This window comes from Corvus cornix, chromosome 5, assembly GCF_000738735.6.
Source record: "Corvus cornix cornix isolate S_Up_H32 chromosome 5, ASM73873v5, whole genome shotgun sequence".
Lineage (NCBI taxonomy): Eukaryota > Metazoa > Chordata > Aves > Passeriformes > Corvidae > Corvus > Corvus cornix.
The window spans coordinates 29443179-29469159 of record NC_046335.1 but is presented as its reverse complement, the minus strand read 5'-3'; the positions used below and the strand labels follow the sequence as shown (position 1 = coordinate 29469159).

At 37.3% G+C, this 25981-nt stretch overlaps 1 protein-coding gene across 4 annotated transcripts in view; it reads right to left on the bottom strand.

The window, feature by feature from the left end:
- STXBP6 (syntaxin binding protein 6) overlaps positions 1-25981 on the bottom strand; it is a 94892-nt gene that overhangs the window by 41068 nt on the left and 27843 nt on the right. For 3 of the 4 annotated variants that reach the window (XM_039552790.1, XM_039552789.1, XM_039552788.1), the window contains one exon: positions 18065-18250. In XM_039552790.1, coding sequence (XP_039408724.1) covers positions 18065-18218 — 154 coding nt within the window. In that variant the 5' untranslated portion in view covers positions 18219-18250. Of the gene's footprint in view, positions 1-794; positions 880-18064; positions 18251-25981 lie in introns of those variants that run through there. The other variant, XM_019285111.3, reaches the window with a different exon arrangement.

Below are 25981 nucleotides of genomic sequence, written 5' to 3'. Positions count from 1 at the left end.
GTATGTTCTCCCCTACTCACCTGATTCTGCCAATCAGAATCAACATTTCCCCTTAGAAAGATAAGGATATGTTATATATCTATTTTTGCAATACCTAAAATATTATGCTATTTAATTAATAGCAATGAATATAAAAATGAAGATTTGAGACCATCAACAATGTTGATATTTAGCAAGTCTTCGATCACTGGCAAATAAAGCACAATAGTTTGAGGAAATGAATCACATATTTCACATAAATCAAGTAAAAATAAATGCCTTATGTCAAATATCCTCTTTACAATGGGCTAGCCATCTCTGAGGCTTAGGTGACTGAGCCAGAACTTATTTGGGTTGTGAGCTGTTAATTCTGTTGCTGAGAACGCTGTGCTGCTTGTGAACATATCCTTCATGTAATGGGCTGTCATGTCACTCAGCTTCCTCTGAATGTATATTATAGTATATGTAACTGATTCATCAAAGGGAGCCTATGGAAATTACTATTCCAGTATTGGGGGGAAGCACATTTGAAGTAAGCAGTAAGGTAACACCACTAGTTGCTGCTTAGGAAAGCCCTTGCATAGTACATTAGCCCTGTGAATTTCACTTTGTTCCTGTTTTTATAATTAACACACAATATTTTTATTTTACTTCTAATAAATGCATAATTTGTTTATGAAGACCATTTGGTTTCAATAAATTCAAATACAGCTTTTGGACAAATGCATGGAATCATTTTGTTCAGGATTTGTACCAGCACCAAACAAGAAGTGACAGTGCAGAGGCAGCAGAGGTCATGGTCAGAAGTTTGGTACCTCTATGGCATAAATCAGGTACTGCTGTCAGGTGCCTCCTCCCATTGCCTTGGCTTTCACTCTGTCCCATGCCATGGCTTTCAGTCACAGGCAGAACCAGACTGCAGAGTGAGCAGGATGAAAAAGAACACAGGAAAAGAAAAATATTTTTCAGTTGAATCAGTTCCTGACCTGGGTCAGTGATATGATTGCACAAACTGCAGTGCCATTGGAGAGGGAGAGAATGGCAACTCCCTAAAGAGCCACCAAAATAATAAAAGTAAAGACTTATGCTGAAGGACTTGCTTTGCAGACTCCGTTCAGACCTGTATTTCTTGTTTTTACTTTGTGTGGTTTTTGTTTCTGTTTTGTTCTGTTTATTTTTTCATTCTGACACATCTCCCAGTACATTATTGAGCGAATTTCTTGTCTTTCATGACTTGGACTGTGTCAGTCCCCCACTAGGCTGGATAAGAGTTGACGAAGTATCAGTTAAACATCAATTTGGTGGATAGGCTTTCTTTTAATCTAATGTTTAGTACGTTCTGGTTCAAGCTGTGGTCTATCTGTGGATTTAACACTCGTTTAAACTATTTCAAGACAGAAAAAGTAAAAACAATGAATACTAAGCAGCTTGAGTGGGAAGCAATGAAATTGTAAAAAGTTAGACCACAGTAGTTCACTTTCATGAAGAAAACAGACCATACTGACTAATTTCAAAGTTTCTTGACCTGTGTTTCCGATTATACTTTTCAATACTATATATGACTTGAACTCTATATTCTGACATTTAATTAATTTAAATATTTTACCATATGAGTTTATCTGAAATTATGGCATCTTCATATATAAGATTAAAAGAAGGAGGTCTACATCTTTCAGCAAATAGTTAAATATGAAGCTATCACCAAGCAACTAAATTAGCTCATTTTTATAAATGCAGTTGCAGAATATCCGTTCTTGCCTTAGGACCCTACCCACTTTCCAATTCACCAAACAGTGTAGCACAATGTGATGTCATTAAAATAAATAGCATGTGAATTTTGTTCATGTTTTACATCTAACCTATCTTTTCCTGCTAGATTAGCCAAAAACTTCTCTCCTTAACAAAACCACGGACAATAGAGCACTAAGTACACTTTCCCATGGCAACACTGCCAATTAGAATTTGGTTGTAACTGTTACAAAAAATGACAGAATGAAATAGATAATTAAAACCTTACAACCACCAGTACAATAAGCGCCATTGGATATATTACTAAACTCACCCAATGTACCTATACTAATGCTGTGGGAAGTTCCCTGGATTATTGCTAGATATTGCTGTTCAGAAAGGAATGGGAACACATGGCTTTATGAAGCTGCTTAAGATACTGTATTGCACTATGCCTGAAGGGGATCCACCAGACGCATTTAATTACAAATCAGGGTAAGAAGATAAAGCACTCTAATCTGGAAAATCAAATTCAAACATAAATACATTCACACTTAGTTCACAGAATTTTAGAATGGTTTGGATTGTAAGAGACCATAAAGATCATCTAGTTCCATCTCCTTCTGCTACGGGGAGGCTAGACCAGCTACCCCAAAAGTCCCATCCAACCTGGTCTTGAACACTTCCACGGATGGGGCATCCACAACTTCTCTGGATACCCAAATCCTAACACACAATATATGAGTATACTTTTAACAAATTCTACTTAAGTATCAGTGATCTACTGCAGATCAATTATTTTAACATTATCAAACAAAGCTATTATTTCAGGATTTTCTTCATAAACCAAGTCAGTTTCCAGAAAGCCAAAAATAAAACAAATCTAAGAAACAGACCTGCCCTATGTTCAGGTTTCCTCAGGTATATCCTTCTCTTTTTCCACCTGGAAGTCTTTCCTAAACATAAGATTAAGACTTTTAACATTTGCAGGTTTCTCCACACAATTTGCTGCAGTGGTGAGACAAGGAGTTTGAGCAACATACCAGGATCCTGAGAAACACCTATGTGTGCTCTTTCATACGTATTTGTCTAGAAATTCCATGTATAAACACAGGAATTCTGTTTAAGAATGCCTGGAGTCCTCCTCAGTACTACAAAAATCTCACCCAAGTACTACTTCACTGAGAAAGATAAAGAGGTATCAGAGTTGCATGTACTTCTCTCAATGAAGCAAGTAAACATGGATTCAAAAGCCTATGGCCTGGAATAACACTAGTTGTTCAAGTACCTGCAGTAGAAACATACTGATACTTGGCTGAGTTATTCTCCATCCCTGCTTGTAGCTGTTCAAGAAAAATCAACCATCTCAACATCTACTTAAAGTTCCTGCAATTCCTTAGCCTTCCACATCCAAAGTTCAGACCAATTTCTGTGTTGAACAAGTCTCAGAAGGGATTGTATCTTGAGAAATTATAAAATGTACAGTATTATAGGCAGTATTTTACAAGAGGGTAGCTCTTCTATTTATAAGATTTTCCATGAACTAGCAAGAAATCCTAATACCCTAAGTATAAAGATAATTATATTTTTGTATTTTTTAACAGATTATTTTCAAATCGGAATCTTATAGTGTATGGACTATCATTACTCTCAGACTAATATCTGTTTCAGGGCTTTCCTTTGCCAATATAGTATATTAATCAGTTAGCTTTAACAGGAATCACAGACTTCACTAATTCATTCTTTCATCCTATGAAAGTCAGCCTTAAATTTAATTTTAGAAACTACACAGCAAATTGATAGTGGATTCTTGGTGTATTAATGATTATGAACTTTAGAACTGAGCGCAGAATAAAGCACAAGACTATACAAATTGCATTTGTATGTCCCAGACTGCAATAGATTTCTCTTGCCATTGTTATTAAACCTATTTTTATTTATCCTTCTGTAATGAATACATAATGAAAAGGATTCAATAGCATAAGCAGCAGCTGCATCTTGAAAGGTTACACAAATGCTACCCACAGAGATCCTATAGAATATGAAATACAAACAAGACACAGCCAAGAGCGATTATCATATGAATGACCCCATAGAATTAAAAAAAAAAAAAACCACAGCAATGCATAACCAGAACTATTAAATTTTATTACTGCAGTATGACAGTGCTAATCCATAGACTGAGGTTTTACAGACTACACAAGTGTAATCAACTGTACATCAAGCATTTACTGGTACAACCCAAAAGATGGGGAAGACAACAAAGTCATTTTGGAACATTCTCTGCACTTCAGAGCACCAAAAGAATCCCAGAGGTGTACATATGAAAAAGGCACATGACATCACTCCACATTTCCTTTCAAAGTATGCCCAATTTTTTAGAGATGCTCATAAGAAACATCTTTTCCCACTCAAATATTATGACCCCTTCCAGATTCTAAGCCTTACCAACACAGGGTTTGCACCTATTAATAAACATCAGCTTAGTACATCAACCTCCTTTTACATGCCTCAGTCTGCTCGTTCAATTCATTACTGTCAACACCACAGGGAATGCAAGCTCATTTATCACTGCTACTACTTCTACTGTTCAGTCTTTTCATATTATATTATACTGCTAAAGAAAATCCCACAGATCCTCATGGCATATGAAATATTCAGAAATAGTATCTTGACGCCTCGCCTAATCACATTTTGGATGTCCTGCAGCCATCATAATTTCCAGTGAATGATTTTCTTTGTGGCACAAATTAATTTATGCTGGTTAGTCCATTAATCCAGATTCCATTTCAGTACAGTAACTATGACTACCAATAGCTAAAATACCAAATCTATGAACATGTGCCCCAGAGGTTCTGAGCCTCACTCACTTGAGGCTGATGATACTACACTTCAAAAGATGTGGCCAGGGAGCAGGTGAGAGCAGAGGAGTTACACAGCTGCACCCTTATGATGGACGCTGCACATTGTACTGAGCACACCTTGCATAGTATGGCATCAGTTGTCCCTGAAACTTCCAGTCATCCGTACCTCATAGAGATCCTGCTTCTGTTTGCTTTAAAAAATGAAACTAAGCACTAGTCAACATTTAGGTGATAAGGTAGCACCATACCTTGTGGAAAGGCAATCCTTCAATCAGCTACATTATGATTTGAGGGTTCTTGTAACGTATCTTTTGGCACTCACTATTCCAGTAAAACTAAATTCTCTACAAATTGCAGCCACATCAGTGTCAAAGAATGAACCTGAAAAGTTAGACAAGAATTCTTAGTTTTATACTAGAAACATCAGAAGTGGGCAGTCTACTCCTTTTCTTTACAGTACTAATTACCCCTTATGCAAGCTTATAGTCATTTAGCAACTTGGTGATAACTGCCTTTGTTTCAAGAATATTGATAACTACATTACGAAACTACTCATTCAGTAAAAATAACATCTTACAAAAAAAGGACGTCAGTCAAGTTATTCCTATTCTAGGAATTTCTATGTGTACTCTGACTCAGACTGCTTTGACAGATAAAGCATATAGTCACGAAATAGCTTGACAAAGTTGCATGGGCATCTATTAAGTTTTCAGAATTTTTTGAATATCAATTTTATCCAATTCTTGAGATGTTTGTAATATGCTCAAAATGAAACAAACCCCATGCTTTAAAAAAACATTTCTATAGTTAGGAAAACAATTTTAGTATCAGCCCTCAAATTGATGCATTCTGTTATAATTTAAACTAAATTGCCTGAAGTCACCATATTACTAAATTTTTATCTGTACTCCTTTGCAAGAAGTGTGGTGAGAAAACTTACAACAAATAGAGGAACTAGGTCTAAAGCTATTTTTAAAACATATGAAGGTGTATGTGTTGAGATCAATTTGTATTCCTCTCTCCCGTGTTTACTTAAGGCTCAACACATGGACAATGTAATAGACTATTTGTTATATGTATATGTGACAGTATTTGCGGAGGACAAAAAAAAAGCTGAAGAGGCTGTAAATTCTCTTTTCATTGAGATTTATAGGCAAAAGAGAATGAAGCATGAACAACAGAAAAGCCAAAAAGCTTTCCTAGAGGGAAGGAGTAATACACTTTAACAGGTGGAAAGGAAGCCAGAGCACAACGAGCTATCACAGGAATTTACAGCTGAATCCCAAGCACTTAAAAGAATGCAACACAGTTGTTTCCAGTGCTCCATCCCTACAAATGTGACCTAATGAACACTCATTAACAGACAAAAATACAGCTCTACAAGGCTGCTCTAGTAATCATTATTTCTTTGCTATTCTGTGAGCTTCTTACTCTTTTCAAAGAGTTTTAAAACCAAGCTCCATGGCCAAAAAAAATCCACACCATTTTTTCAGAACAGTTTCTCTGCCCTTCTCTTATGTGCAGAAGCTTCCTGCACAGAGCTGACAAGCAACTGCTAGAACTGCTTTAATCAAATATTATACAAATCAACTGAATACCTTTTGATCTCCTAATAGACAACCACTAATAAAGCATAGAGTTCACAAAACCCAACAAAGAAACATGAAACATCCAACTGAAGTATAGACAAAGTGTTCAGGGAAAGTAAGAAATAGTAATTATGCACTCCAAGTGACTCCTCCTGAACCTGGAATACAGCCAAGTGATAGGATATCAAATTTTCACAGAAATGGCATAGCCAAAGCCTGGGTTTACAGCTGCAGCAGGATTCTACAAACAAAAGGAAAAACAAAGAAAAACAAAAATATGGTCCAAAAGAGCAGATGAGGTATTGAAAATTAAGAGTTCGACTGCAAGTCGGAAAAGCCAGAAAGCGGATTCCTTAAACAGAGCAAGAAGATAAAAGGAGTTGGAATAATTACATGAGGTTAACAGACAATCAGCAACATTACTAGTGTGTGTTAGGAATGGAAGAAGTTGGCATAAGCAAAGGAGGATTAGTGTTATGTTTTATTTGTTTCAAAAAAGGATCAATTCCTGCACAGAGGTGGGCAGCTGGAAACTGAGTTAAGCATAAACAGTGCCAAGTGGACAGTGCCTTGTTACTAGTGAATATTCACATTCAGGAAGGAAGTGCGCAAAATTAAAACAAGAATTAACTTGAAGTGAGGCAACTATGTTTAGTGACTGAAACTTCTCCAAGAGGCAGTAGCCATGGCTAAATAATACAATTCATTAACAATAAAGGAAAAGGGATATTTTCAAAGCAGAAGTAACAAACAGAAACCTTGCCAAAGTGAAACTTCCACAGATCAGAAGACTAAAAGAAGTTGTCCACAACTGATTTATTTTAGAATAGGAGCTACTCACAGAAAGAGGGAATTTCAAACACTTTTCCCATCTTCTAAAGGCAGTACAGATATGCAAAAAGGGGAAAGACATCCTGAAACCAAGTTGATTGCCCTAAATTATGCTGGTGCTCTTAAAGAGATAAAAAAGTAAATGGAAAAAAATAAATAATGTTTGAACAGGTCCACATTAAGCAGACATGAGAACCATATTAAATCCTTTAAAGAAGTGACAAAGATTGAGCTGAAACAGTAAGAAACCATGGGTTATGGATAAACAGTTACAACAGAAAAAGCAGAGGTGTAGAAAGTCACAGATACATGTAATTCTTACAAGATTTTCTACACATCACTAAATTTTGAGTCCAAAGCAGTAGGTCACCTCTGGTCGTTCATGTCTTTGAGACTGCGCTACCTACCTAAATGAATGATTAAAACTATTCTTGAAAATATTTCTATGTGTTTAGTCTGCTGCTCTGGATAATTCCAGCAGATTGTCTGAACAACACCAGCGCCTCACTACACACAATTTTATTTTTAACAAGTAAAGGGTGGACCAGAATATTAAGGCTCCTTTCAACCTGGGCTGTTCTGCCATTCTCTGATAAGTGTAACGTAAGTACTGGACAATGATTAAACAAGGAAACATTTTTATCATATTTAAAAGGCAATTAGAGCCTTTAATGAAAAGGTGTTTCTCATCACCTGGATCACAAACCCCCACAACCGTTATGGGCTTTAGTCCTCACAGTATCACAGTACAGACTGAAAGCCCTAACTTGCAAAATGGCAACATCATGCTCCAATATATCATTAGGGGCAAGAGAAGTATGTGGTTCAACCAGCCGGTGTAGCTGCACATGTTGATTCTTTCCGTTCTGCTCTTCCCCTCCTGACCCTTTCTCCCTGGCCAGAACAAAAGCTATTTGACCTAAGCACAAAAATATTTTATTAGGCTACATCCAATTCTAGCTAGAACACAAACTTCACCTTTGGTTAAAAATGATATGAACACAGATCACAGAACACATCCCTGGAGGTGTTAAAAAATGACTGGACATGGTACTTAGTGCTACAATTCACCTGACAAGGTGATGATTGGTTCAGGTTGGACTCAATGATCTCAGAGATCTTTTCCAACCTAAATGATTATGTGATTCAATACTTCCAAAGTACAACACATCCAAAGGGAAACTTGCTTACTGGATTTTTTATCTCTGGGCGGTCAGGGGAAAACAGGAGACAACAGGATTTAAAAAAAAAAAAAAAATTAGGAGTCCAAATGAATAAAATATGAATGGCTTTATCAGTCAATACATACAGTGGTTCCTAATGCCACTGTAAAAACCCTCCCTCTTTCCAGTTCCTAACAAATTTCAAAGCATCTCCTCAAACAATTTTATGTTCCCCATTGTTAAAGACAATTTTTGTTCTTTTGTTTTCCAACTACATTTCATTTCAGATTGAACACTGGGCAAAAAAGCAGCATTCCCTCAAATGGTACAGCTGAAGGACTGTTTGTATATTTGTATGGCAAGCTTATGTGTGCTAAACCTAAGAAAACTATTCTTAAAAGAAACCATGATAGGTGAGTACAAAAATAAAGTAGAACAGAAATTATTCCAGAACTTTTAAAAGAGTTCTCTGCCTAAATGTTGTTTTCATTTGAAGCAAATTCACCAAATTTCAGCTGCCTAAAATCTTGCCAGATAGTATTTTAGAAAACTTTAGATATTCTCAGACATTTAAACAGCCGAGTTTTCTTTAGCAATCTGTCATTAGTGCAAGTGAATAAATATACTGACTGGAGGTTGAAAGCTTTTGGTTATTTCAGCTCATAATTCTTTGCTCACTCAGAAAAAGCATTCTTTGTGTAAATGCTTTAAATATGTGTTGTAAACAGTTCTCTTGCTAGAAGTAAGAGAATATTCTTTTAACAGTTCTGTTTTCTTCCAAGTCACTGATCCAGTCACAGAAAACTGCTCTTGCCATTACTACTGTGTTGCACAGAGTGACACAAGGCACAGATTTAAGAAAACTAACACACCAGGGGCTGGTATCATATTATCCACGAAAAGCATTTACTAGTTATTTCATCCAGCAAGACGTTTATGTTGCAGCTTCCCTTCCAGCTGAGCCTGTCCTCTGAAGATAGGTCTAAGTAGACAATTTGAAAGGAGAACTAAATGTCTAAAGTAATTTTTCAATAACTGTTTAGAATTAGGGACTAAAAATGCCTGACAAGTATGTTCCACAATGTTATAAAGTTGTCTCAGAGCCAGCCCCTAAAAACTTCACCCAAATGAAGTTTTCTTTAAAACAGTAATGTTAGAGAATCTGTATGATTTTAACTTTGTCATTCCGTGAGGCTACTGAGAGTTACTGTGTGCTGCTGAGCTCTAATGAACAGAAAAGCAGCTGACAGGGTGTGCCAGACTTTCTCTATGAAGTTGTTCCAGCTAAACAGTTACTAGAGATTGTTTTAACTTGGACAAACGGGTAGGCTCCTCCCTGATACAGGGACAACAAAACTTTGCATAGTTTATATTCTCTCAGCCTCCCCACCCTTCATATGTTGTTTTTTCCTTCTTGTTAGGATATGCATAATCAGAGTACAAAACCAAGTTACTAAAAGTCTAAATGGAAGTAGGCTGGAGGAAAAACAATGCCTGCTGTAAATGCAGAGCACTTGTTCACAATAGCACATACACATGCATACATCAGAACATGAGCTTGTTTTTATTGAACAGTCTGAAATATTCAGATATTATACCAGTGAGGGAAGATTGGACAGACTTAGTTCATTAATTAATTCCCACCCTACTGTGTTTTACAGGTGAGTCTTGCTACTTGACTGGTATCTTGAGCACCTGTGGCAGCAGTTTACATAAACCGGGGGATAGAGGCAAAACACACCAGTAAATCAACCATCAGTTCTGATCTGTTCTTTTTCTATTTAACTTGCTTTAAAAGGATTATTTACAGATTAAAGTCCCAAACAGAAAATATTTAGACATCAGAATTGCATTATTCATCTTTTTCTTTGTCAAGGAAACAATAAAACCTACCTACTGATAGAGAAGCTTGATGTAGTATTCTAATCACCTTAGCAGTTCCTTTGTTAAGTCCTTCTTATGGGCTGCTCTGCACTGAAAATTATTTGATAGTACAGTATTTAAAGGCCAGATGTATAGTGAAAACTTACAGGATTTGACTCATACAGCTTGGAATACTATAAAAGGATAAGATTTTAATCTGATGTTTATCTACTAAAAGAGTCTGTAATACAGTAAGCACTGGTCAGGGAGAAATAGAACTTCTGGTTTTGTTCCCAAGATGATATTACTTGTAAGAGCAAAACTATACAGCAATCAACAGAAATGCTTTCTGAAATGCAATGTCAAGGGAACATTCCAGATGTTTTCTGCCCAGTATGATGCAAGTTCAACGATACATAATGCAGTGAGGCAGGGTATTATGCATACTATACTCCGGCACCATGAAAACTAAGAAAACTGTTCAGAATGAGTCCTATTGCAAGCAAAACACAGCGGTTTTAACTGTTATGGTACCATAAGAATAGTTTCTGCCAAAGCTAGGAATTAGGGGATACTCACACAGGTCTCATGTGCATGGTTGCTGTACTCCAACTTGAAGGGAAAGCTACCATGGAAATTTGTTAAGTAGAGCCTTACTTATAGCTCTGCATTTTTATCACATACAAGATAGCAACAAGCCCTGCCAAAAGCCTCACTTGGAAAAAGAATGAACTAACTGTTTCCAAAGACATCGCAATATTCAAACATTTTAACCTGGCATTAAACTTGATGCAAGCATCTGCCATGTTCTGGGCAAAACATGGCACTGAAATACATCATCACCACTGAAGTAAGGTGCTGCCAGCTCCTGAGGAATACAAACCTACCCAGCACAAGTAATTACAATAAATGGATGAAGCTCTACAGAGCCCCCATTCTCTTCTGAACACAGAGGGGAGTGAGGGGGTCTGCAACATAACTTGATATTGTCACTGGAAATAACTTTGCTAGCAACAAATGCAAGCACCACACTAAAACATACTCAGTGGTAAAGAAAATAGAGTAACCTGCCACATACACAGTCCCAAGAAGGCATTATCTCATTCAGAAGTAGAACAGATAAGCACTGCAATGATAAATTTTTTTTTTTTTTTAAATTAGTGGAGCAAAGAAAGAAAGTGGAATGAAACACATTCTACCATCTAGACATTGAAAAGTTTCAAGGCAAAAACCATTCCAGAGGAGGAAAGCCATTTTTTCAAAATTGCACCATGGCCAGAAGAAACAAGGATTCAAATGTCTTCTATGAACTCCAATTATCAACTAAGTTTTATACAAACAGTGCACTGTATACATCCAGAAAATTGTTTCCCAGCTTTTTGAATTGAAAAATTCAAAAAAATACAGTTGGAAAAAATGTTAAAGCAGACAGGAAATAGCATATGAAGGCTGACAACACCTCTGTATATTTACTTACTGGTAGTAAAAACAATTACTGTATAAAGACTAAATAAAAATTAAAGAATTTAGTATGGTTACACTTTACACAGGTATATACCAACACACACCTAAGCATATCAAAAGATACCTAGCAGTAAAATGAAGAAAAAAAAGAGTTGTAGCTTATTCATCAGAAAATATATAATTGATTATTTTCCCTCTGTGCTGAAGACACTCTGAAAAAAATTAACCTATGTAATATTGCATTAAAAAGAAACAAACTGTCTATATCTCTACAAGTAAAGTAAAGTGATTTCTCAGGGCATCTTGCTATCCTAAAGGCAAAACCAGTCACCTTAAAAGCCATTCCTGGCACGCTTCCACAGATTCTTCCCAAACAGCAAACTATATCACTTTTCAGAGCTAGCTGTAGCAATGACTCACTATTTTACCAGTAAAAAAAAAAAAAAGGCTCTCCTCATAGCATCTTCATCACTGTACTTTATTTTTTACAACTATAATACTAGTTGTAATGGTTTCATATGAATAAAGGTCAACTGAAGTTGTTACTGTTTCTCATGGCCAGAGATTCTAGTGCACACATTTGCACCAGCCCAGCTGCATGAGCAATGATAAAACATTTCACTGAGCACTTACAAGGCAGTCAGAGGCATCACTCCATGGGACTCCAGGAATAAACACAAAGAGGTTGCCATGAGACTGGAATCTAATGACATGTATGTGGAAACCACAGAATGTTACATCAGTTTAACTCCACCCACGCTAGCAAACTGTACAACTTTGACTTAGTCAACATGAAAGCAAACTTTGCACAGTATCTGTGTAGATTTTATCCCTGGGTAACTTGAAGCAAAAGCAGCCAATGACTCTGCACAAGAAAGTTTTAGAGGATCAGTAGCCAACTGAAGAAAGTATCCAACATGTCTGTACTTTGACACTAAAAGAGCTAACAAGGAATAGTACATTTATCTTCTGTGTTTTCTGCATTGTAAAGTCCTCTCCACTGAATTCTGGAGTAGTTTCTCCACTGGCAATCAGGAAGTTTTATCAGATATTTTCAGATAAAACGCTAAAGTGTTAGGCAGAGAATTAGTGATGGCAGCAGCCACACTTTTTATACCAATGGTTAACATTCAAGGAACCCATCCAGAACAGGAATGCTTGACATCTAACTCCTCTGAGGGACAGAACATGAATCTTTAAGCCAACATCTGCAACAAGCAGCCATTGCTAAACATCCTAGTCTATGCCCAGATGTTCAGCCATGGTCCAGTCCGTGTCCATGGGGCTGGGCAAAGCACCACAACTGGCCTGCAGCTGTCTGCAAACAGCAGTCCAGCTCAGAGCTTGAAGAAGACTGGACCACCATTTTGCTGGTGTGTTCTTCTGAGCTGACCAAATCTCTTATGTCAGTCATGACCTATGTTGTATAAATAATCAAATATTCAATAGAGTCTGACATCTAAGTGGGTCAGATTGAAAGTGAGTATGATGAACGCTGAAGTAACATTCTCACTCCTTAATACAACATTTAAACAGAGGGAAATTACCACCACCACCCTCTATCCCCAGGCCACAAAACACTCAGTAATACATCAGTACAGCCTTTGGGCAGACAAATAGAGCATTCTCCTGGAAAGTCAGTGGAAAATGACATTTACTTGGTTTCTCATGTCCTGAAAAGGAAACATGAGAATTCTCTGCACTATAAGCTCCTGAAAATGGGATGTTTTCTTCAGTAAGAAAACTCTGAAAAAATCCTGGGAGATTGTCACTTCAGTAAAACTCAAATGGAAAATAAGAACACATTAGGAGAAAACGGAACTCTTTTGATAACAAGTTCCTTCTCACTACTTCCCAATTTTCAGTTCAGCCACCATGCTGAAAACTCAATTGCACTTATCCTGCCCTTGAACTCCCCATGAAATTATGGCAGCCACATCAAGTGACCTCAAAAGGAGCAAGAGATTTAGGTCAATCCTGGGTTACATTCTATTCCACGAGCAGCCAGTATGGGAGGAACAACAGATTTGTAATTGGAAAAACAATTTCATGACACCATGGCCTTACAGCCGAAATATCAAAGTACAAAAGCTCCCATTGCAAGTGTAACTGAGCATGGCGGTTAGGTATCAGCTGTAAGCGTACAAATGAGGATATCCACAGAACTATTTAAGCTCATAAACCAAGTCTCAGTCTCTCTGTATACTTAGAAACAGAAGAAAAAAAACCCAAAAGCCAGCAGCCTATTGTGGTAAATGCAAAAATCTTTTTAAATTATTGACTGCCTATCTTTTGAACAAGTCTGTCATATGGTCAATAAAGTTAACTTTTAAAGAAGGGAAAAAGCCCAATAGGCTCTCCCCCTGCACGTGCATCTTATTTTTGTGTATTATTTCTTATGATTTCTTTGCATTTCCTTTTGGCTTTTCTAGCACCATTCTTGATGGATTGTACTTCTGCATGAAAGCCGTTCAAATAAAGCCCTGAACTGACAGTGTTAATTTAATTTGGAGATGGCAAAGAAAGAACACTATTAAAAGTCATAACCACAGGGGTAAAATGTTTCCCTCTTGGTTTTAAAGAAATTAGGCTTTATACTCTAATCCCAAGGTTTTCAGCAGAAGGACTAGAAACATTGGTGCAACTAAGCTGAGTGCTACTACACAAAAGAATTCAGGTTCAAAAGGAACCATATGGTTCATTCAGTTCACCACCACTGCAATAGATATTTAATCCTGAAAGGTCAGCGCAACATCCATACACACAAACTGGAACATTTCCAATGCATAATGACATTAAAAGTCTTTTTAAATAATAGAAGTTATTTAAAAAATGTAATGATAGTGTCAAAGAAATAACACACATAGAACTCTGCACAACCAAGAAGCCAATGACCTATATTTCTGAAGTGACCTTTTAAGTATTTTATACTTAATTCAGAATTCTAAATAAGGCTAAGAACTATTTTAAACAATTATGTTTCAATTATATAAGACAATGGTGACAAAATTAAAACTTAGATCTGATCCAATAACTATCACTAGGTCTGCTAGTGTGGAGGAGGTGATAAATATCCACTTTCAGCTTTGAATTTCTTGTCTTTTCTCTGTGTTAAATCCTCTTATACATTACAAAATAATCCCAGTTTTCATTTTCTCTGTTCTGCCTACAGCCACCCCACCTCTGTGTTTCCCATCTGTCTACTCATTTCTTGTTGTTCTTCAGCTGAGTAACTCCTTAAAGATCTGTCTTGGCTCTGTTTGCCAGTTTAACTTGGCTAGCTCCAACACTACGCTAGAAAGCTGCAGGTAACCCAGCTGCTTGATTTCCACCAGGCTGTCAAGCAGTCTCACTACAGCTTTCTTAACTTAATCTGTCTCCAGTTTCAGATTACAGGCTTTAGATATACCTCTTTGGAGCATTAATGTTCATTTCTAACCAACTCAGTATTCAATATTGTAAAGTTAAAAAACCCAGTACATACTTGAAATACCAATATTAAGGAAGAATCTCCCTTACTCTCCTATCTTGCGCTGCTCAGTGTTTTTTTATTTTAATGGTTCACTATCCCATCTCTGAGACCTGAGGGCATTCTCCCTGCTCAGCATCGCTATCCATGCTTTCAGAAATTCAAATAAACAACAACTATGATAGGATGTATTTTCAACACCAAACTTCAATTCGACACTGAAAGGAAAACATTTAACTCTGGTTATAACAATTTGTGTATTTTCTCAATTACAAACTGAGCAGTAAATAGAAGTAGCTGTCACAGTGGCTGATGCTTCATTTTCTGTACCATATCTTGGTTGAAACTGCAACTAGACAAGATATTTTATATTCCCAAATATTTATATCCCTTAAGGATATAAAGAGTCAGTTTCTGTTCTTTCAACTGACAAATTCTGTTCTAAAGGGTAAATGATCAAATTCCTTTCAGCAAAGGCCAAACTGAATTAGTCCAAGAAATCTATGAAGAGAGAGATATTCCAGTCACTTTGTTTACCTAATACATAGCAAACCTGGCAAAAATGGGACAAGAGCCAAAGGCTGGTAAAGGCATTTCCATGGGAGAGGTTGCAACACTCAGCATTAAAGCATGCGTTGGTCAAAATGTAAACACAAATCCAGAGCTAGCCACCACTCTGTCTGCTTCACTGTACATAATTACATCAAAAAAGGAAGGTAATCAAGTGTATTCTGTTATCCCAAGATACAGTCTGTCTTGGACAGTTTAGAGCACAGCTAAATTGCCATGCCCACATTAACTTAGCCTTACTAAACAAAAACTTCTTCTGTAACAACTTCTTGCTGCAACTAAAACCATTACTGCTTCACAGCCATCAGGAATAGGCAAAAATTACAGTTTATCCTCGTCACAATTTCTTTTAAACACAGTGGCAGAAACAGTTGCTCCCCAATGCTCGGTTTTGTGCCTTTGATGATTCCTGAATAAATAACTAATTGCACTTGACCCTGCTGAATTGCATAATCTTCCTGATCAGACTATTTGGAATGTGACATCAGAGCCAGGCAGTCCTCTCCCTGCTCACTTTGTTGCCTACTGAAATTACCAAATATACTTTGCTTTTGTAACATAAAATAAATGTATATGAAAAAACCTGGTCTCAGATCTGTTCAAAACCCCACAAACAGCAAGCCACCTGTGAGGGTTCTCGCAATACCAATATGTAGTGTCTGCCACAAAGTAATTTTATTTAGATCCTGAATGCCTTTCCTTATCATAACTGACAAACTCTGCTCAAGTCAGGACACCTGATATTTCTTCCTTACTCATAATATGCTATCCTGTGGCAGAAAAACAATAAATGCATTCAAGACCACTCACTGTCTTAAAATCCATGTTGACTGATACATATACATATGGGATGGGGGAGCTGAAGAAAGGCTAAGTTTTCCAGAATAGCAATTAAAAAAAAAAAAACAAACAAACAAAAAACAAAACAAAACAAAAACCACCTACAGAAAATTGTAAGCATAGATCACATCTCTAACCTTTAATCGTGAACATGGGTATCAAATACCTGTGTATTCCAAAACTTACTGCACAGATTTAGAACATGATTGCTCTTTACAAGGAGACTTAGAAAAACAATTGGACTGACATTTGAAAAATATGACTGCCAAAGGAAGAAGAGCTTAGCTTTGTTTAAAAACATTAGTGATGTGAACATTTCTTTAAGAGATGGGAGGCCTAGGTTAGTTTCATCTATACCTTGAGAAGACTGAAACCTACAATTCTTACATCCAAACAGAGTATCCCAATCACAAGTCTAGGGAACAGCCTAGGTGAATCAATTTTTAAATCCTTCCCTGAAGCTCTGTATGTGGGCAGAATGGCTGAGGTCACTTGGTTTACTCAGCCTGAGAGGAGACTGAGGGGAGACCTCATTGTGGTCTACAGCTTCCTCAAGAGGGGAAGCAGAGGGTCACGCACTGATCTCTTCGCTCTCATGACCACTGATAGGACCTGAAGGAGCAGCTTGAAACTGTTAGGAAAGGCTTAGGCTGAGTATCAGGAAAAGGTTCTTTATTCAGATGGTGTTCAAACCCCTGAACAGGCACCCAAGGGAACTGGTCACAGCACCAAGCCTGGCGGAGTTCACAAAGTGTTTGGAAATGCTTTCAGACACATGGTGCCATTTTTGGGGTTACCAAAATGCAGGGTCAGGAGTTGGCCTCGATGATCCTTGTGGGTCACTTCCAACTCAGGATATTCTATGATCCTATAATGACAAGCAGCTGTAAATGAAAAGTCTTCTGTTTTGTCTCACTGACCTCAGTATCCGTGTGCATATCCTCTGCAGCTTGTACTTTAACATAAGCATTTGTACATATGTATGCAAATAACATCTAGTAACATTCAGTAAATGTCCATTTTCAGGGTGGATGTGTGATGCCTTAGAACAGTAATAGAGTCACTGAGTTTTACCTCCTATGCTTTGAAAGTTTTAACATTATTTTTAAAAAAAACCCACAATTCGAAAGAGTCCATATAACACTCTCATTTAGTCCAAAAATAATTGCACTTTTCTGAGATTCACAGAACACTTCTTCTGGCCACTCTTTGTACTTCCAGCATGATGTATACACTCAAAGGGAGCAACTGATACACCTAAAGACCTAAGTGACTAAATCTCCCTAAAATACCAAAGGTATTCACACACACTCAGTTGGCAGACATTGAAACATGGCATAAAAACATGGCATTGTATATCATTTTAATGTCCTGAAAAGTTCATCCTTCTAAGAAATATCTTAATCTGACTAAGGAAAGACTGTTACCAACTATTCGATTTGTTCATACTCTGCAGCTGTGATGTGAGAGAACACCTAGGGGTTTTTTAAACAATGAAACCACCTGTTCAATTTATTATACTATATAAATAAAAATAGCCTAGAGCACGTGGCTCCTCAAGACAAAAGGTATAAGTGCTATAATTCTCTGATTACATTATGAAGATTGGAATCACCCAGCTCCTTATGCTACAGACACCAGCTAATCAGTTAATCAAAGATAAGCCTAAACAAATAACTGGATGTCAAAAGTCATTAATCTTACCTGACAGGCAGATGTATGTTAAATATTCACCCTGACCCCCAGTAGCTAGAAAAGGAATCTTTTTTTTTGTTCTTCTTTTCACTTGAACAGCTCCCAGCATCCTTTCATCATGTGGGGCAAAAATCTCTTTGCTGATTGCAGATTTGGCATTCATTGTAGATCAAAGGTATAGCAGACTGCTGCTCCCTAAAAATAAAATCATAAATACAAAACAATATTAGAAACTCTTAAGTTATATCAAAGTCATTAAAAACTCTGACCTTCAAAGAAAGTTTTTAATGCCTCAAAAAATTTAGAAAATAATTTCATATTCTTAGAGGCAGAATTTTCCAAGTATTTAAGTGTCTTCACTGAAGTTGTTCTCCACACTTCTTAAATTTGCTTATACTAGCTTGACTTATTTTGGGCAGAAGCCATTCATGCTAGCACTTCAGTATGTCACAAAATCTTCTCAGAGAAACAACCTGTTTAACTTCATGCAGCATAAAAGCTTCATTAATTCCCCCTCTGATAAGTGAGGGAAGCTCAGATCTGTGCCCCACATTCACAGGGAAAGCAGTGCAAGGGCATTGGGAAGGAGCACTGTGGTTGTGCTGGCACACAAAAAGTCCCGTTCACAGAAGATAGAGAAAGCTTCAGACTTGGTGAAATTGTTCCTTCAGGAGCACTGCTCTTGGTGACAGTACTTGATTGCACAGCTCTTGCACCTCTTGCAGCTTTAGCACCTCATCCCCTCAACTCCTCTGGAATTACTAACTGGGCAACTGCAAAGGAAACAGTGTCAGAGACACCATGGGGGTCAACGCAGACAAAACCACACCTCTACTTTTGTGCTAAGTAATTTTGACCCAGGTCAGTTCCTCAGTGTGTTTCGTAATGAAACAGCACAGTTGACTAAGGAGAGACACTTGTCTCAGGAGAGACATACGCATTTGTAGAGGAAAAAATCCTTGTAGAGAACAGGGAGGGAGGAGGGAAGCTGCTTAATCATGGGTGTCCCACAAAACAAAACTCAACACAGCTTACAGAAGAGGCTAACTAAAGGAGGGAGAACTCAGAGGGGACATTAACAAGTTCTTTGTGTAACCTATAACTCTGGTTAGTTCTGAAGTTTTATAATACGTACACAGGCCCCCATTCATGGAAACTGCTGAATGACACCTGTAATTGTTCATACATAATGACACTCCAATACACATATATTAATTTACTCATTTCTGCATTACTAAGACTTGAAAGCTGACAGAAGTTTAACATCCTTAGCTTTCTTGGTATGAAGAAGATTATACTCAGGTCTGAACTATGTGATAATTCTGCCTGCGAGGATCATTTGATATTTACCACAATTTAAAAGAAATGTAAATAAATTACAGATAAATTATATTATCATGGATCCAAGAGAGTCATGGATCCATTATTTTTTGTGTGCATACTACCAGCAAAGTAAGCATCTTAACACTTTCAGAATCAATGTTTTGTTGTCACTATTTATGATATTGGTTTGTCATTTTATATACATCTACCAGAAGCTGTAAGCAGACAGGCAAAGTAGATACCAAATGCTGTGACTGGAACCTCCAACTGAAGCGTGCACTCCTGGCTGCAGAGATTGTGATCCTTCTGTTCCCAGTACTTGGTTGAAAACAGCTTCAGATGCCATATTCACGCAATAATCTAACACAGTGTGTACTTAACACAGCTGCCAAATGTGATGTGAAAACTGACACTAACACAAACCACAGAAGCCTATTTATTTAAAGAAAATAACTAATAGTGCCTGTGTACAAACAGACTTCTGAGATTGAGATGTCAATATAGTTTAGATGAAGTTGTTTTTTGTAAGGCAAAAAATCAGCAGCTGAATTCAAATAAGCAACCTTCTCCCTATGTACTAGTAGATGCATGCAAAAGACCTTTGCTTAAGGTAAAGCCTTCCAATGCTCCTCGTTTTCACAACTGGAGATAATACAATCTTGGCCAGTTTTACTTAAAAAAAAAAAAAAAAAAAAAAAAAAAAAAAAAAAAAAAGACTTCCTCAAGGAACATGAATAAGTCTCATTTTTTTCCCATTCTCCAACAAAACCCCTCTCCTCGTACAAGAAAACAAAACCCAAAGCACTGCCTGTACATGGACAACTTCATGTTGTATATGCATATTTCTTTGCAAAATAATGTTTTTCTCTTGGTGCACATTCCAGGACAAATTTAAATCATCAGCAGTTTCCACTCATGCCCCATATGAACTCATGCATTGGAACATGAACTTTTTCCTCCCATTTGTACTCAAATACAAAATAAAATGCCTTAAAGAAACTTTACTGGAGGATCTCTGAGCACTCTGAGACAGTGCATTACTGCTTGTAACGTTAACGCTTCAGAGGTAAGGGGGATTTAAAGGTTTCAGTAAACCTAGGAGTCCAGAAAGAGAGACCACATTTCCTACCTCACATGCTTTGTTCCATATATTTACTTCCACTCAAATTATTATAATGATGCTTTTGGCTGAACAAAGACCCCATTTTCCTTCTGCAATTTTTCACTCCTATCATAGCACTATGGAACAGGATGTCAGCATTTACACTGTGTCCCCAGCATGCAACAGAAACACAGAGAGGGCAGATTCCTGTGTGGATTTGAAAAAGTGTCTGCAATGCGCTGCTCATTTGCATCTTCTCACATCTTTCTCTACTACAGTTCTTCTCCATTATATTTCTATCTCTAAAAACTTCCTCTATGAACAGCTGACTATTCCTGTAGGAGCATGTGAAGGGACAGCAATTAAAGGCAATTCCTTAAAAAGAAGATTAAATAAAACCAAGATAATTAAGCTGAATCCTTAATGGATCCCACGTGTTCAGTACAAAAAAAACTGGACTGTTTTCTGGTCAGCCAGAATCTCAGACTCTTTTCAGGCACACAGCCAGCAAATGGCTACTTTATCTTTACACCCACATGTTTCATAGGACTCTATGCAAATAAGTGGAAAAGAGGAGATTTACAGTATCTTTGTTGAGGGTATAGGTATGCAGAAAGAACTGGGAAAACTAATCCTCAGCATATAGTAGAATTCAAATAGGAGTAAATTAGAAAGGAGAAATGAAATACAAAGCAAGAGATGGAAGAGGACGTAATGGTTTCCAAAAAAAGGAAAAAATGTTCAGTATGCCAAACCGTGCTGTTTTCAAGGATCTTTAGTTTAATCACAAACAGGGATGGGCTCACAGGACAGGCTAACCACTGAAATGCTGCCTGCAGTGTGAAATCATCTGAGCAACCCACTATTCTTGGAATAGTAACACTAGCAAGCACTCAAATCTGCTTTTAATAAAGCCACTATCCTGAAAGAGGACATCTACTTTAGGAAATAATTTCAAGATGCTGTTGCCAAAAGAACAGCTTCTGCTATTGTGCTAGTTGCCTGGTATTTACTTGCCGGAAGTGTTTAAACTACTTGGAATATTACAGGTCATCAAAATCCTGTATTTGCTGTCATCTCAAACAAATAGCTAGTACAACTCTGGAAAAAGCAAAAAATTATTTTAAACCCGAGGCAACTAACTTATAAATCTTTAAGGAACAAATATTAGAACATACAAGTTCCAAAAGTTGGTTTACAATACATTTAAGTGTTACTTTATCCTAAAGGAATAACACCAAGTTTAATTAGCTCTGCAAACAAGGATCAAATCAGTAGACCAACCTTATTGTAAAGCAGTCGAGGTAAAATCTTTAAAATGCTTGAACATAAAAAAAAATAAATCAGATCTTCTGTCATCCTTCTATTTTCAAATCTAACTTTGCTTGACAGATATTTATTTAGATTAGGACAACAGCAGCAGCCAGAAAGATTCTATTACTTCCTACTAACAGGGGTTTATGACTTTTAGAAGTGTTTACTGGAAAGAAACTCAATCATTCTCCAGAGTTATTTGCAGGCTGTCACATTTCCAATTTATTTTTCCAAATAACCTCTCAGCTATGACTGGGTCATTTGAACAATGTATTAATTCCAAAATACGAGAATTATGAAACTGTAACTGTATTTGTAGCAGTTCAAACTAGAAACAAGAAATGTGTTTTCACTTACATATGTAATTACAAAATAAACTGCCCAATCAAGCTCAACTGGACATAAGTAGGCTTCAGAGAGCAGCAGCTCCTAAATGCAAAACTTGAATATTTCATGCTATGAAGTGACTTTTTTCCTGTCTTTTAAGCGAAGCTTTATACTGTAGCCCACCTAATCCAAAAACAACACATGGCAAAATTTACTGTAAATTAGAAATACAAGCCTTATTAACTTTCTTTTTAATCAAGCCATTGTTTGGTTATGGGAATTTAGCAGCATTGTTTACTGAAACCTTGAAGTAGCCTTGTTTGAATCACTGAATCTCTCAAAAACTCCTAGAATAAGCAAAAGAAACAGGAAAGACCATACTGGCTACCATACTGTGCAGCCTGAGAACAAGTGATGTTTCTTGTCAAGGAAAAACAAATAGGAGAGGAGAAATGCACAGTACTAGGATCTTACAGTCAGACAGAACCAGTAAATACCTCAATGCTTGACACATTTCTTCACCTGAGGCAGGCAGCCTGAGGCCCTAAGCAATTCCTATAACCTTTCATTACAAGGGAAGGTGATCTGAATTCTGTGCAAGTTGTATGGACCTACAAATCTAAAAACACAGAGCTCTGAATGGAATATGTATTTATAAAGAGGCAATAAAAAAAAAAGGGATGCAAAAAAAGGAAGGTACCTTTGAGTGTATTTTGTCTCTAACACAATCCTTAAAAAAAAAAAAAATAAAGTTCACCTACAAGTTTTGCACACCTTCCTCCAACATCCTGCAAAAAACCCCAACATCTACTTACAAAGACAGATTATCAGGGACATCAATGAAATCCCACCAATGGGTAAATGAGAACCAGTCCTACTCTCATGTGGAAGACAGAGCAGCTGCTTTCATTTTCGTACTCTGCTCTGCTATGTGAAATACATACATAGAGCATCATGGTAAGTAATACCTGTACTTCCTCAAGCCAGGTGTAGCAAAAGGAGAAGATGCAGTATTATTTGGTTGAATCTGTGCCCCTAAACTGTCTCCAAACAGTACAGAAAATTAAGTAGGAGGTGGCACAAGAAGGCACCAGAGACATATTGAGGGATGAGTTACTGTGTATTCCAGGTCATAAAGCTTTTTCTTGTTGTGAAAAGAAAACAGCAGTTCCAGATCTAGAAGCTAATGTCCTAGTAAACAGTACCATGGATCCCAGCCCACAAAAAGGATGTAATACTGAAGTGAACCTAGAATACTGCAATCTGGGAAAATCCAACTCAAATATGAGACATAACATTTCTGTTCTGCGATTCTGTGTGTGAATGGCTGCAGACTGTTAGTAGATTACTTTAAACAGGTGTGCAAGAAAACAATTATGTATTCAAGAACTGCAGCAAATTAAAACTAATTTCTGCTTATGTTTTCATATCATTCTGGATGAAGACTATATTCATAAGAAATTAATAAAGTAATAATGCAAGAATCAGTGGACACTAATTCTTTCAGCATTTTCTTAACTGCCAAAAGCAGCAGTGTTCCCTAAATATGCCTTCCCCTGGAACCAGTGTGAAAAGTTGGAGGTGTTTTTGGGAGTTGCCCCAGGGAGGAAAAGGCATCTCTGTAGGGGTGGTACAGCCCTCTCCAGGTCTTTCTGAGTGAAGAGCAACAGCTGGAGACCCACTCAGGTTCTCCTTGTGAGAGTCCCACAATCTGAAAGTCATTATTATTTTGAGAATGTAAGAATTTGAAAATAAAGATAGACAACACCACATTAAGCAGCATCACCCAGTCAGCAAAACTGTTTACCAAAAGCCAGTCAAGAACTTCTCAGGAAGACTCCTTTTGAAACAGAAACATTTTGAATCTCACAGAAATTCACCAAGAAATTTAGGAACTGTCAGATGTTAACTAAGCCACAGAGAGACCAGATATGCATTTGTAGAAATTTGCCCTCAGGACACTGGGACATTCATAGCAATAAGAACTACTACTTTTGCATAACATGGCAAATCAGCCTAAAGAGGATAGCTTAATTCTTATGACCTTTCAGAAGTGTTTAGATCTTAAGACCAGTTATTATACCCAACCTTAGGCTTTCAGTTGCAGGAGGGACTGTTAACAGTTTTTTCTGCCATTCCTCAGAGATTTCTTCCTCCAAACAACACCTCAACTCTCTATACTTTTTCTCATTAGCCTACATCTTTTCTGAAATGCAATCCTCAAGTCCGGACTCACAGCTTTATTTATGGCACCAGATTCAACTGAAAGAACTACTTGGCAGGTCTCGGAACAGGCTCCCCAAGTAAGGGGTCACTGCACCAAGCCTGTCAGAGTTCAAGGAGCATCTGCACAATGCTCTTAATCACATGGTTTAGTTATAGGTAGTCCTGTGAGGAGCAAGGAGTTGAACTTAGTGACCCCTATGGGCCCCTTCCAACTCAAGATATTCTATAGACACCTATAAGGAGTGAATACTCCTTATACAGCTACTGCCACACAGTCAGCAAAAGGTAAGAGCTTCAATTCAACATCTACCATGTTCTTCAATCTTTTTGTGGGGAAGAAAAAAAAACCAACCACATTTGACATCTGAATAACTAATTATTCCAACTCCACAGGGAATTTTTGTACTAACTGCTTTAAGGCTATTTCTTCTACTGTACAATAGTTTTACATTCCAATTCTGTCTTTTACCACTAGCAGTTCTCTAGATTGACACCCACCAAAAGTCAGGAGGTACATTCGGTGTGTCATCACTTTGGACAGTTAAAATTGTTTGAGACCTAACACAGCCTCCTTTCACTCCTGCAGTTAGAACTAGAAAGATACCAACTCCTTAGAATACACTTCTGAATCATTTCTGTGTTCCTACATCTTATGCTACTTTCTTATGTGAACTTAATTTCCTTAGTTAACCCATGACAAATATCACATGAGACAGCATCAGAGGCACCATTAAAGCAGTTCCAACTTATTCATATGGCCTAATACTTTATCACAAACCCAAATCAACTGGTTTGAAGTTGCATTTGAGCTATTGCTGCTTGTTCCATAGTTTGTCCATATTTTGGCATAGAAAAATCATGAAAAAAAATGTGATTAAAGGATACTGGTGAGAAGGAGCAGCCATGTGCCTCAAGGAAAGGGCACCTAGTTTGAAGGGCTGTAGTTTAGAACACACACAGTTTCTTTCAGCAGTTTGTGATGTTTAACTCATGACCACCTTGAGCAATAGTACTGGCAGAAATTAGTGATTTCTTTTTGTGCCTCTCTTCCTTATGACACCATAAATGCTTCTGCAGTAGTGCAGTGAACTAGACAAGAATTAATCCAGTTTTAAGCTATCTCAAAAAAAAAACAGTGATTAGTTTTGGTTTTACTCAGATCAGGCTCCCTGATATAGTGCACTCTCCTGTGTGTCAGCTGTATGAAGTGCAGATGGTAAGATTAGGGCTCCCATGGGCCCCCAGCAGCGATAGTTTACAAGGATGAAATTGCACTTCAAAGACAGAACCCAAAATGTCATATGTACTTTCATCAGATATTGAAATCACTGACTGAGGACATGGCATGGAGCCAATCTAGACAAAACTTTTCAAAATCAAAACTTGCTACAAAGAACCAAACTTACTAAAAAGTGCTAAAACAGGAGCTCATATGGGACTTCTCCTTGATAAGAACAAATGGGACTCAAGATAGTATAAAATTTCTTGGTATACTGACTCCATTAGTTGTTGGGTTAAACAGAGAGATAGCAATAAGGCAGGTTAAAAGTTGGGGTCTGTTACATTGCTATCAGAACTTGTCTATAGGAATATACAAAACATGATGCAATGCTATTACTTCAGTATAGCTCATA